The sequence below is a fragment of the Bison bison genome, unplaced genomic scaffold, assembly GCF_000754665.1.
Source record: "Bison bison bison isolate TAMUID 2011002044 unplaced genomic scaffold, Bison_UMD1.0 scf7180017864471, whole genome shotgun sequence".
Taxonomy (NCBI): domain Eukaryota; kingdom Metazoa; phylum Chordata; class Mammalia; order Artiodactyla; family Bovidae; genus Bison; species Bison bison.
The window spans coordinates 25566254-25581034 of record NW_011495032.1 but is presented as its reverse complement, the minus strand read 5'-3'; the positions used below and the strand labels follow the sequence as shown (position 1 = coordinate 25581034).

At 33.8% G+C, this 14781-nt stretch overlaps 1 protein-coding gene across 8 annotated transcripts in view; it reads right to left on the bottom strand.

The window, feature by feature from the left end:
• NBEAL1 (neurobeachin-like 1) overlaps nucleotides 1–14781 on the bottom strand; it is a 157066-nt gene that overhangs the window by 89594 nt on the left and 52691 nt on the right. For 6 of the 8 annotated variants that reach the window (XM_010861006.1, XM_010861007.1, XM_010861003.1 and 3 more), the window contains 7 exons: nucleotides 13880–13986; nucleotides 7056–7142; nucleotides 4494–4577; nucleotides 2550–2648; nucleotides 1878–2458; nucleotides 850–982; nucleotides 121–240 (listed from right to left, as the gene is read on the bottom strand). In XM_010861006.1, the coding sequence (XP_010859308.1) occupies nucleotides 121–240; nucleotides 850–982; nucleotides 1878–2458; nucleotides 2550–2648; nucleotides 4494–4577; nucleotides 7056–7142; nucleotides 13880–13986 (1211 nt within the window). The remainder of the gene's footprint in view (nucleotides 1–120; nucleotides 241–849; nucleotides 983–1877; nucleotides 2459–2549; nucleotides 2649–4493; nucleotides 4578–7055; nucleotides 7143–13879; nucleotides 13987–14781) is intronic. The other 2 variants (XM_010861008.1, XM_010861009.1) reach the window with 1 other exon arrangement.

The window sequence follows — 14781 nt, the reverse complement described above, 5'->3', positions numbered from 1 at the left end:
AAAATACAAAAACTTAGAGGCACATATTTAGAATAAATAGAACCTTACATATTAAGTTGGAAAAATGTTCAAGAGTTCACAATCAACTGGTTGCATAAAGAGTAGGTTAGATGTGCTTACTTCATTCATGGCAGGAAATCTCAGCGGGGCAGAGACCTTCTGCTGTCCATTGTCATAGATATACACAAGGCTCTGACCAAAGGGCCTTTTTCCAGGCATGTGAACAATGGTTATGTTGTGCTGGTAAAATAAAACATATACTTAAAAAGTAAAAATTGCATTAAGTCCTTGGGATGACAAATGTTTTCAGAGTATTACTACATAACTAGTTTGTGTGAACAGTAGAAGAGTAAGTTTAAGCATAACTAAATTTTGATTAAAATGATGTTGTTACAGTAAATAACAATTTTGCTTGAAGTACTATAAAAGCACTTCTCAATATTCTAAAAAATCTATACACAACTATAACATAGTACCTTTTCTGCATTTTCCAAGTCTGTGTGTATTCTTTAGAATAACTTTTTCTAATGAGAAGCCTTTTATTTTTTAAGAAAAGCAATGGAAATGCATTATTTTTAACAACCTCTGTTCTCATTTAAAATTGAAATTCAAAATCAAATTTGATTCTAGAAAACTTGAAAGAAATCGTAACATTTCAATGTAATTTTTTAGCAGAAAAATTATTACTGCTGAAATTACAATTATTATAAAAAATGGTATTAACTCCTGTATAAGTAAAATTTAAGATGAACTCTCAAAAACTAGATGACAACACCTGATGTACATGCATAAAATGTGTTTTTTAAAGGAAAGAACCAAGAAGTTAAATGTGATGCCCTAAAGTCTTACCCAGAGGGAATCACAGAAACTGTGGTCAGGAAGCATAACTGTCGCATATTCTCTTTTCGTGCACACTGCCACAACCAACATACCTGAATGGGTAATAAAAGCTTCAAAACCCATACCACTTCCTGTAAAAAAGCTAACAAAAATACGTATTATCAGAACTTTTGAAATCAGCTGTCCAGTTTTATCATCACTGGGGTACACACCATAACTTCCTCATGAATATCTTTATCAAAACACTGTGGCTGACATTCTATTGTCGTACCTCATCAATTCCACCTTGCCTCAGAGATGATTTTTAAATCTTTCTTAGGCACAGGTTTAGTTAATTATAAAAAGTAGCCTTAGACACAGAATGCCATTAGCAATTGCTAACAAAACTATAAATTTTAAAATCTTCAAAATTCTTCCAAATAAGATTCAGAAAGCATGAATAAAGGTCTTTAAAAAATCACAAGGGAAGGGAGAAGAATCAAATCAATAAAATTAGAAATGAAAATGGAGATATTACAACAGACAACACAGAAATACAAAAGATTGTAAGAAACTCCTATGAGCAATTACATGTCAATAAAATGGACAACTTGGAAGAAATGGACAAATTCTTAGAAAAGTATAACTTTCCAAAAAAAAATCACAAGGCATAGTAAAAATTATTAGTTACTGAAATAACAAGTTTGAAAGCACATAGATTTTCAGGTCCTTCATATAAAGGTATAGTAGCATCCTCAATTGAACAGAGAAATCACCAATCACTTTCAAGTTTACTATTACTTTTTCCTCCACTTTTACAATAATTTTAAGAAGGAACTTTGTGTCCAAATTAGCTTCAGAACTAGCAAAATGTTTGAATGTACAATTATTACTATGAAATAAGCTTAAAATTAAACTGTGTACATCCTAAGGAGAGGCTTCAGATAAATTGTTGTACATATAAAAGTAGAAGCTTTGAAAAGCATTTTCCTATTGAAGAATCACAGCAGATATTGTTAGGACAGGATCCATTTATATTCCATAACTTTTACCAGTACCTGTATAATTGTTTTCTTTTTCCTCCTTTGTTAGCGTTGCCAAGAGTCAACTGATCCTGATCTAAGCAAAACCAAGCATTGAAAGAAAAGGCAGACCCTGGCCATTTCTGTATGGAAGGCACAGAAATTCCTGCCATACTATGTGACAAATTAAAATACTGAAGAGCACTCTCTAGACTTTGTTTTCGGGCCATTGTCAGGATTGCTCGAGTTACAGGAGTGGTATAGGGGTGAACAGATTCAGATTCATCCACTCTTAGCAATCTTAGTAGTTGGCGGATTTCTTCTGAGCTCACTGACTGACTCCCCAAGGAACCATGGAGAGCGATCAAGTTCTCAGCACAAGTTCGATGGAGGCAAGAATGGGAATTAAGGGCTTCGATGATTCTAATTCCCATGTTTGCGTTGACACAAGTAGTTCGACTCTGCCTGTTAATACAACAAATTTTTTTCAGCCAATCTGAGATGAAGATTTGCAGGTCATGGGATTCTAGCTCTGGAAGCCACTGGATAAGAAGCAAGAGAGGCTGGACATTACTAATGCCCAAAATACCCACTGAAGTGTGGTCACCCTCTACAGCCTGTAAAGCAACATAAGAAACAAAAAATTAGACACCATCTTTGATACAAAGAAAATGGAACTTCTTTTAATAAAGCTAAAAAAAATCTCACCATATTCATAAGTTCTTTAAGTAGCTCCAGTGGTGGCTGACCCAGTGATTTTAATACTTCAAACATATGTGTATAACCAATTCGTTCTTTAAATACTTCCTAAGGGAGAAGAAATTAATACATCAAAGCAGATTTTCTAAGACTGAATTTGTTAAAATATTAAAGATGTTGAATAATATTCATTTAAGTTAATAATATTAAAAAGATCATGAGTTCAGTATTTCTGTTTTCTTAAGTCAGATGTCTTCATCTTAAATATCAAGATTCCATATACCTTCTGGAATACAATGTTATAAAATATGTAAAACAATTGGAATTGAAAAAATTGTTATAAAACTGTTCTATTACTTGCAGATCCCTTTATTTTCCTCACGTGCTTTGTTATTAGTACAGTACTACTTGAAGTCAAAATAAAAATGGAGAAAAAAATGAGGAGATTTTAGGGATAACAGGAGTCAGCAGCCTCAAAGAACTATTTTAAAGATTCCTGGCAATTTTGAGTAGTGGCCAGAAAAACACTGGGTATGGTTTTCTCTCTGTTCTTTGTATCTAAATGGTCTGAAATATCTGGAGCACGAAGTTCAATTTAATAAGCTCTAAATCACATGCATTTTTGAATTAGTGGGCACCCAAAGTCATAAAGTAAAATGTAAAGACAACCAAAAAACCTATCAATAATAAATTGGTTCAGTAAGTTAGGCAAAAATATATACACTTTTCATAAAATCAAAAGATTTCAACAAAACAAGCATGACTGGTTAGTAGTCTCTAGAAAGGAGAATTCATTGACTGTGGGCCAAAGACAGGAGGAAAATCTCTTTGCCAAAGGCATTTTAAAAAATAATCTTTCAATTTTAAACCATGAAATGCATAACATAGTTTTAAAAATTATATTTAAAAAAAACTTTGACATCATTTCAGATTTAAATTTTATAATACAGTATAGGCAATCCATTATACTCATAAACCAATTACTTAGAACTTAAAAATAATTCTTCCCTTAAGTAACTATTATAAATGGAGATTAGATTCCCATGCCAGCCTTAATAGTTGCCAAAACCTATTCAGTAGTAATATAACCATGAGTTATTTATAGTAACACTTACAGGACAAAGTTAGTCTTCAAACAAAAACCAATGGAATGTAAGAAATATGACTCAAAGCATGGCTTAGGGAACAAGGGATCATTCATTTCTGATTCTAAGAAGAATGAAATATATAAGAGGTGGCAGAAAAGAAAGTAAAATGGTGAAAATAAAAACAGACATTTATACTTATTAAGCACTTACCATGTGCCTGGCACTCTGCTTACCATTTTACATAGAAGATGCCACTAATCCTTAAAAGTACTCAGTGGGAAAGCTACTAGCACAAAATCAGCGTAAGTGGGCTGCAGGGCAGAGTCAGTGGTAGTGAATGAAAAAGGAAAGAAAATTCTGAGGATCAGTGACTACAAACAAAGAAGCAGAATTTCCAAGGCCATCTGGAAAATCAAGTCCCAAATTGATAGGTCTATTCACATATGAAAAGTGTTCAAACTGTAGGCAGTCATAAACTGACCAAATAGTCAAAGGGTGATTACTTTATTAATAAACAAAAATTAGAATATAAATTTTAAGTCTGTAAAGGCATTAATCAAATAATCAATTAAAATGATGCTTTCAACATTTTAACCCCACTGCTCTCTTCCCAATCACTGACTAATGCTGTAAAGCTCCAGAGCTTGCAGTCAGTCCTCAGTGAATAAAAGCACTGCCCATAGGTATCTGCCTTTTAAATTATCAGCAAAGTGATTCTTATGCAAAAATGAGATATTGTGTGAACTATTTCATTTTATATGTGAAAATATATGTATTATATACTTCATATATTACTTTGGGAATTACATAGTGAAAACTGGTATATCTAAGACAACCTTTTAGAGCTTGAGGACTTATGTTTTACCTTAGCAGCTGGAGATTTGTTCATTACTGCTGTCAAAGCCTGAATAGCTGATACAGCCAAACAGTCCAACTGTCCCTGAAATACCTACCAGAAAAGGAAAAAAGAAAGAAATTAACAAATGTATTCAAGATTTATATTGTTAGGAAACCTTTTCTCTGAAAACCTGAAAAAAAATAATTATTTAACATGCAATACATTCCTCTTCCAATGAAATGGATTTCTGAAACAGCAAAACCTGTAAGACGAGTTACATACTTGACAGAAAATAAGCCATGTGTCAAAGAGAATAAGGCTACATTCACTCATTACATTAAAATGCTTTGGGAAGGGAAAAAAAAAACCAAGCTTCATACATGCTGTTTAAAAGTAATGGACAATCTCAAAAGGAAGGGAGGGAAGGCTATCATGATATGTCTTAATTTTCCTTGAAACTTCCTAGGTTAAAATTTCATTAGCATATATAATAAGGTGTATAAAACAGTCTTATAAATGAATTGGTATACACCTATACCAATCTATCAATCACATTTGCAAACAACAATGTACATCTATTTGTACATAAAATACAGAATTTGAGGCAGAACAGAAAATGAAGTGTGTGTCTATAAGCACTGTCATGTTTTTAGATGGCAATCTTTAATGCCAAAAGCTGTAAGGAAAAATAAATAAATACCATCTCCATTTTGTCTGTTTAAGCTTCATCAAAAAGAAGAAAGTGAAAGTCACTCAATCACATCTGACTCTTTGCAACCCCATGGACTATGCAGTCCATGGAATTCTCCAGGCCAGAATACTGGAGTGGATAGCCTTTCCCTTCTCCAGGGGATGTTCCCAACCCAGGGATCGAATCCAGGCCTCCAGCACTGCAGGCGGATTCTTTATAAGCTGAGCCACAAGGGAAGCCCAAGAATACTGGAGTGGGTAGACTATCCTTTCTCCAGGGGATCTTCCCGACCCAGTAATCGAACCATGGTCTCCTGCATTGCAGATGGATTCTTTACCAACTAAGCTATCAGGGAAGCCTCTATAAGAAGAGATGTATTAAATTTCAGGGTAGTGCATTCAGAGCAAAACGAAAACAAAACCAAAATAGAATATCAATGATATAAAAAAAAACTGAATATGAATGTTAATCATTGGACTTAGTTGACCACCAAAGCATAGTTTGAGGACTGCTGCTGCTGCTGCTAAGTCACTTCAGTCGTGTCCAACTCTGTGCGATCCCCATGGACTGCAGCCTACCAGGCTCCTCCGCCCATGGGATTTTCCAGGCAAGAGTACTGGAGTGGGGTGCCATTGCCTTCTCCAAGTTTGAGGACTAGAAAGTTGTAAAAATTACCAGTCCACAAAATCTACTTTTGGGTAACATATTACTATGACTGGAAACTCATTATCCCACAAATAGAATTCCCCTCTTTTCCTCCCACTAAAAATGATGTGAGTAAAAGGGCAAGGATTAGATCTTTGTCACTGTAAGCTAATCTCTACTACTTTCAGGCAAGCTATTTAAAGCTGGTATTTTGACTTTTGTGGATGTTGTTTGTTTATTAAACACTATTATATAAAATAAACATGTAACAGGTATAATAAATATCATAGTCATTAAACATTCTGCATACAACTAAGTGTGAAAACTACTAGCACAAAGAATTTCATACAACTAAGATTTTTTCTAGACTCTATAGAAGAGAACTAGGCACACAGTGCCTTAATCAGGAATACTAATTGTAAACCTCTAAAAAAGATAACTATAACTGTTAGAGAAATACAGAAGAGCAGACTGTAATTGATATTTCACATCCAGAAGAAAAAATAATAGATTATCATGGCTCTTTTTATACCGTAGATCTGTGTATACATCTGGTCATTAAGATAATGTTAATAAAAGACATCGGGTATGTAAGCTCTCTCAGACATTCTAGGAAAGACAAGAAAGCAATTTTTATAGGTAGATTTTTCCAAACTACATTACATAATGCATAATTAAAACCGAGATGAATTTTATATTTCTGTCTGATACCTATATAGAGCTGAATTTTTAGAAAAGAAAAATATGCTAAATTATGACTCAAAGAGTTGGGCATCTTCTTCCCTTCCTCCAAGATTTGGGTTGTCCATTGAATTATAATCATTATTTATCAACAAGAGGCAAAGAATCAAGATATTAAAATTGATCAAACATATTCATGAACAAAGCCCTAGATCCCAATACACCACAATGCTTAGAAAATGAAGCCCCCAAAATACGGAGTCATCACCAGGTGGACAGCATTGAAACTGGGATCCCATTCCTGTACTTTATGTCTCAAACTGAAAAGAAAATACACATACATGCATGGGATACTGTTGACTGTTCATATCCCTCAGCAAGATCTCAATATATTTATCTTTTAGATAGAAGCAATTTTTAATTTCTAAAATAATTTTCAAAAATAATTACTCAAGATTAGAAATAGATAAGGTTTGTGTACTTTAAAACATAAGAAGAAAAGTACAGGAACAGGTGCTCCCATTGACTGATTTTGGTCTTCAGCTGATACAAGATGCAGGCTTTGTAGATACCTGGTCCTCATTCATTTCTGTCAGTAATTTGTTGGCAAGGTCTTTCTCGTTCTTGTCTGCCACCTTACTGTTAGCATTTAAAAATAGCTGTTAAAAACAGAGATAAGAATAATGGAGAAAGAAAATTAAATTGTTACCTATAAGTAGAAGCGAAGCTTAAATGGATTGCCATGTCTCTTGAAAATAAATCCAGGAAGCCACTCATGAAGTATACCACTTTAAAATGACAATCAACTATCCATTTTTTCAATGACCAACTAACATATGCTACATAATTAATTATTATTGATTCCTCTCTGAAACTCAAAGTTACTAAAATAAGAAACAACAGCAATAATTAAATAATTATTAGGAATACTTAGTTAATGTTCTTGAATTCTTCGAGAATCAGCAGAGAATGACTCAGAAAAGAAGGAAACTGCTACTGAGACAGACTAAAGATACTGTAGTAAATAATGTGTAGTAATGGTTCTGTAGCCATGCATGCTTGTGAATTACTATTTAACTTTAAAAAAGGGGTCTTTCTAGCAATACTTCTTAGAGTCTCAAATATGCTAATATGTACTTTGACAAGGGAGGTCAGTGTGTAGCATTTCCCAAATTTATATGACCACATATTTTTGTTTAAAATTTTATAGCAATATTCTCAAAACTCAGGGTTGATTCATGTTGATGTATGGCAGAAACCAACACAACACTGTAAAAGCAATTATCTTCCAATTAAAAATAAATTTTTAAAAATTTACAGCAGTACTCTCCCAAATTATCAAGAGTTGAGCATAATTTATACTATCTTGTATACTAGAAACAGGGATTAGGAGTATCTATAAATTACATATTTATGAAAAATAACTGTTTTCCAAAATATGCTTTGATAAGGATGGCACTGCTTTTACATTTTTTTGCACATTTTTTAAATGTCTGGCTTAAGAGAAAACAAATGAACTCTCCTATTTGCTTCTGCATTCAGACATTTATAATGTTGTTTTGGTTAAAGTTCAATAAGAAAATTAGCCTCAAAAAGAAACTTGGTTAAGATCAGACTTCGAAGACTCCCTAAAATGATCCTGGGGATCTCATGATTTGAGAACTGCTGGGTTGAAATATTTACAGTCATTAAAAGTAATCTTTCAAAAAATACATGATGGACTATGGAAAGACTCATGATATAAAATATTTAAAAGCAGAATAAAATAACACTCATAGTATTCCAATTTTGTAAAGGAAAATACATCTACATTAAAAATATACACATAAATATTGTTATTATATTTTGTAGTAATTTAAATATTATGCACATATATATGCATTGTAAAAAATATTTAAAATATATTTTTATATTTCTTTTTCCTCTGAAACCTCCACACTGTATTTTTCTACAAAGTAAATAAAAATCTATATTTTAAAAATAAAAAGAAACTTGTTCAATGTCAAAAGTCACTATGGCAATGTGTGTCCAGAGGTGTGCTTCCCAAAGTCAGGCTTTCAACTTTACCATTCTGTCTATTCATTCCTAACACTCTTTTCCATAAGGTATTCTTTTGTTGTTCCTCTCCTAAATTCTCATTTCTACTAAGACTGTCATGATGATGAATTTCTATGGTAGTTGATTTTAAAGAGTAGATATAAAGAAGAAAGAGAAAAAAGTAAAGAAAACAAATTAGATGAGCAAGGCCACAACATCAAAAGCTTTCCAGAATTTTAAGTCCTCAAATGAAACTTTATATACATATGTATATTTAAAAAAAATGATTTCAACTAGCAAAGCACTGATGGAGAAGGAAATGGCAACCCACTCCAGTGTTCTTGCCTGGAGAATCCCAGGGACGGGGAGCCTGGTGGGCTGCTGTCTATGGGGTCACACAGAGTCGGACACAACTGAAGTGACTTAGCAGCAGCAGCAGCGAAGTACTGAAGTCAACATAATGGTTTTGAATCCTCTTTGCTGCTAAAAATTTGCTGTTATTTTCTTCACATTAATTTAAATATTTTTGGACAGCTTTAAAAAATTTTTCATTAACTCAAAGCATATCTCCCCTTTCAAAATTTAATATAGTAAAACAAAATAATGCTTAAATATTTAAAGTTCATCATGCGCTGCTGCTGCTGCTAAGTCGCTTCAGTTGTGTCCAACTCTGTGCGACCCATAGACGGCAGCCCACCAGGCTTCCCATCCCTGGGATTCTCCAGGCAAGAACCCTGGAGTGGGTTGCCATTTCCTTCTCCAATGCATGAAAGTGAAAAGTGAAAGTGAAATCGCTCAGTTGTGTCCGACTCTTAGCGACCCCGTGGACTGCAGCCTACCAGGCTCCTCCGTCCATGGGATTTTCTAGGCAAAAGTAAATTTATGATTCCTTGGAACTATATTTAAAATATGCTATAGTATGATGAAACTCAAAAGTTTTTACACAAATATTCAAGGAAATTAATGCGTATTTAAACTGGTTGGTGAATGTCACGCAAGAAGAGCAAAAAGAAAGCATAGAAACTGCAGCAGAAAGCCTAAAGATTTCCATGTAATTCATGAATTGTTTATGATACTTTAAACTTTAGTTGGCAATGCTTCAAATGGGTATGAATATTTAAATGACAACTGTCTTGATTCTGTATTATTATATAAAAGAATAAATGATTCATTCCTTATTTTTAAAAAAAATTTTTAACAGAAATCAGACATCTGTAGCATCCTATTACACATTTAGGAACTTAAGTTTTCACAATATGTCAAACATTTTTATACATTCATAAATCATATCACCTATCTCCACCAAATGTTTGTATATACAGTGAACAAAACCTGTAATTCTCTTATACCTAATACACAGAAAACATTCTTCTACTGACTAAACAGTGGCTTTAAGTACAAATAATACAGTTAAAAAACCACATATAACAATGAGCTTAGGGTCAGAATACCTGTGTAAGAAATCCTACCTCCATCATATATTAGCATTAACCCTGGGCTGGTCAGTTAATCTCTTAGGACATATTTCCTTATTTGTATAATAAGAGAGTTGGGACAGTTTATTTCCAAGGTTCTCCTTTGTTTTTAAAACTTAATGAGTCCTTTGGGGATAGACATGTATACCCTGCTATATTTAAAATGGATAACCAACAAGGACCTACTGTAGAGCGCACTGAACCTTGCTCAATGTTACGAGGCAGCCTGAATGGGAGAGGAATTTAGGGGAGAATGGATACATGTATATGTATGGCTGAGTCCTTTTGCTCTTCACCTTAAACTATCACAACACTGTCAATTGACTATATCCCAATACATCATGGATTATAGCCTTATCATGGTGAAGGGGCTTGGTTAACTCAATGAAGCTATGAGCCATTTACTTTTTACAAAATTTTTTTAAAAACTTAATAACTCTAATGTTTAGTGAGGAATTTACAGGGATTCTGACTAGAATATTCCACAAATACAGAATACTGCCAGGACAAAAGGCTCAGGTCCCAAAACCTAGCTTTCCTCTCCAAAATGGGTTTCTTCTCAAAAGCAAAATGTGTGATAAATAGCATCAAAGTGAAAGTGAAAGTCAGTCAGTCGTGTCCGACTCTTTGTGACCCCATGGACTATACAGTCCATGGAATTCTCCAGGCCAGAATACTGGAGTGGGTAGCCTTTCCCTTCTCCAGGGGATCTTCCCAACCCAGGGATTGAACCCAGGTCTCCCACATTGCAGGTGGATTCTTTAAGAGCTGAGCCACAAGAAAAGCCTAAGAATACTGGAATGGGTACCCAAAATTTGAGCACACTCCAGGAGTTGGTGATGGACAGGGAAGCCTGGCATGCTGCAGTCCATGGGGTTGCAAAAAAGTCAGACACGACTGAGCGACTGAACTGAACTGAACTGAGCCTATCCTTTCTCCAGGGGATCTTCCCGACCCAGGAATAGAACCAGGGTCTCCTGCACTGCAGGCAGATTCTTTACCAACTGAACTATCAGGGAAGCCCAAATGGCATAAAATAATTAAATTTTATTTATTTACTTATTTTTTATTTTGGCTGTGCTGGGTCTTCATTGCTGCACAGGCTTTTTCTCTATTTGTGGAGAGCAGAGGCTACTCTATTGTTGCAATGTGTGGGTTTTTCACTGCAGTGGCTTCTCCTGTTATGGAGCACGGACTCTAGGGAGCATGGACTCTAGGGCCTGTGGACTTCGATAATTGCAACTCACAGGCCCAAGAGTGTAGCAAATGGCCTTAGCTGCTTCACGGCATGTGGATCAAGGATCACACCAGTGTTTCCTGCACTTGCAAGAGGGTTCTTTATCACTGAGCCACCAGGAAAGCCCGTCAAATAATTAAATTTTAAAACATTATGACCATCAGCAAGTTTCAAGATCTAAATTATAAGAAACCTTGACTTCTAACATGGTAGAAAGAGTAAATATTAGCTTGTTGTCATGACAGCTATGTCAAACAAACAGTTTTGTATTCTTAAAAAAAAGGTACTGCTGACCATATGACAGAGATTTTTAAAAATTATATCTTAGTTTCACATACTGTATAAATGCATACCAAAAATTTTAGTAGAAATTATTTTATCCTAGTGATTCATCCTTCTGTAGTATGTGATTAACAGTTTCTCTACACATGTGAGATCTTGTCTATCACTGAAGTTATCATTATAATTCATAAAGCCACACTGCATTTTTACAACACAGAGGTTTTACAAATATTTCTCTTATGTTGCTTTCACCTCCCTCGGATTTCTTCCCCAAGAATGATTTTTAAAAGGTAGACAGAGAAATCTTGACGCTTCAGTGGTAATTTGGTACTTGTGTTGACTTCGTAAGTATTCATTCTGACTTATTTTATCAATATATTGTTTACTATTTTATGCTATTCTTTATAGTTTTACTGTAAGTTAAGCAACATAGTGACATAATGCTTTCAAAGATACTCTCCTAACTGTGTGGAAAAATTCAAGGAGCTGACGTTAAAATTTTTATTCTGGAATATTCTCACAAAATCAGAATGAACCCCTAGTATTTTTCAACAGGGAATTCATGAAAGGAATACCTCAAATAGAAAGTAAAAGCTCTATGAAGTAGTTTTATTTTCAAAGGGTTTTCACGAAGCTCTCTAAAAGGTTTTTGGTGGCATCTTGATATTTATGCAAATATATAATAATCAGAGATATCAGTTATTATGTACTCATATGCAAATCTGCTACAAGTGTAAATCAGTAAAAACTTTTAAAAATAAGCAAATTGGAGGTATACATCAAGAACCCTAATAGTATTCTTGTTTTTCTACTTTTCTACATTTTCCACTTACAAGTTTTTTCCATACAGTGCTCCCTGCTTTAAGAAATGTACGCTCTTTGATCTAATAGTGTACTAGAAATAGAATTCTGTCCCATGAAATTTTAAAGAATTATGTAATAGCAAACAGAACTGGAAACAAGTTAAATATCTATATACTTAACTAATACTATACTTAACTAATAGGGAATATTTAAGTAAGTCATATATTCACTTAATATAATAATATATAAATATTAAAGTCATAACAAATGAAAATGCTAATGCTGCTGCTGCTACTGCTGCTAAGTCGCTTCAGTCGTGTCCGACTCTTTGTGACCCCATGGACTGTAGCCTACCAGGCTCCTCTGTCCATGAGATTCTCCAGGTAAGAGTACTGGAGTGGGGTGCCATTGCCTTCTCCGGAAAATGCTAATGAAATAATCTTAAATGAAACAAAAGTATAAAAACATATGCTTACCAAATGCTCATACCAAATTTTAATAAGTGTAACAAAAAAAAAGATTTTAAAACTTAACAACAAAAAAGCTAAAAAAAAAAATTTAGAAATGCACCAAGAACCTCACATTTTTCTAAAGACAATATAAATGGCCAATAAGCACATGAAAAGATGCTCAGTATCACTAATCATTAGAGAAAAGCAAATCAGACTACAATGAGATGATACCACCTCACACCCATTAGGACGGCTATTATCAAAAATAAAAGCGAGGAAGAAGAGGAAGAAGAAAAGGAGGAGAATGAGGAGGAGGAAGGAGAAAACAAATGTTGATGAGAATATGGGAGAAACTGGATTCTTGTACATTGTTGACAGGAACATAAAATGATGCTGCCACTATGGAAAACAGTAAGGCACCTCAACAAATCAAAAGTTTCATTACTATGTGATCTAGCAAGCCCACTCTGAACATATGCCGAAAAGAATTTAAAGTAGGGTCTGGAAGAGATATTTGTAACACTCATGTTCACAGCAACATTATCCATGATAGCCAAAAGGTAAGATCAACTCAAGAGTCCATCAACAGATGACTGAATAAATAATACGTGGCATATATATATATATATATCCATACAATGAGTTACTCTTCAGTCTTAAAAGGAAAGGAAATTCTGCAATATGCTACAACATGGATGAATCTTGAGGTATTATGCTGAATGAAATAAGCCAGTTATAAAAATCAAACACTGCATAATTCCACCTATATGAGGTACTTAAGAGTAGTTAAAATTATAGAGACAGAAACTGTAGTAGTTGCCAGGGGCTGAAAGGACAGGAGAATGTGAAATTGTTTAATGGATACAGAATTTCAGTTTTACAAGATGAAAAGTTATGGGGAATGGATGGTGGTAATGGTTGCAACATCAATGAGAATGTATTTAATACCACTGAATGATATACTTAAAAAATGATTAAGATGGTAAATTTTATGTTATGTGTATTTACCACAAATTTAGCTATGGTTATAATATGTTCGAGATAAAATCAAAACATAAAATAATAGCTTAAAATTAAAGACAATAATAATAGTAATAACAGAAAAATACCTTGCAGTTCTGTAGCAGTCGTATGAGATGTTCAAAGCAGTTACTGTTAAGAAAAATAGCCTGAAGAACAGGTCTATCTGTGCAGTCTAACATGGCTGTGATGGTATCTAGGAAAATAAAAACAAAATTGTCCATTAATAAAGTGGAATATTTGGGATCACAGAAACATTCACTCTAGCTGTATATTTAACTTAGGCATTTCAGCTGACAAATAGATGTAAATTAATAGGAAATAATAAGGAGGTGGAGTAGAAAACAAATCCTGTACTTCTCTAGAGAAGGGAAAGGCTACTGACTCCAGTATTCTGGCCTAGAGAATTGCAAAGAGTAGGACACGACTGAGCGACTTTCACTCTCACTCACGCACTTATTTCTTCATAAGAAAAGTGAACATTTTTATACTTTATTATAAAAAGTATTTATTTTTGCATATATGAGTTATAAATATTTTTCAGAGATTTACTTAGGTGTTCTTCCATTAATTTAAGTGTAACAAACTGTGGTTCCCATCTTGCTATGAATAAGTAACACCTGATTATATTTGGCAACACAGTTTCATTTATACAGCATAAAATTAACATATAGCCATCATGAAAATGAGAGTTAGGTAATTAATCTATTTGTGATGATGCTTTGGTCCTATTTCCTACCAAAAACAATGTCCTCACTTGGAAATCAAGGGGAATTTGACATAGGTAATACGAAAGTTCGTAACAAAAAAGAAGTCCATTCAACAGAGACTCAAATTTCCTTATAAACTTCAAATTTATAATTTTAAAACACTATATTTTATAACTCTCTGACATACATCACAGCAGGATCCTCTATGACCCACCTCCCAGAATATTGGAAATAAAAGCAAAAATAAACAAATGGGACCTAATTAAACTTAAAAGCTTCTG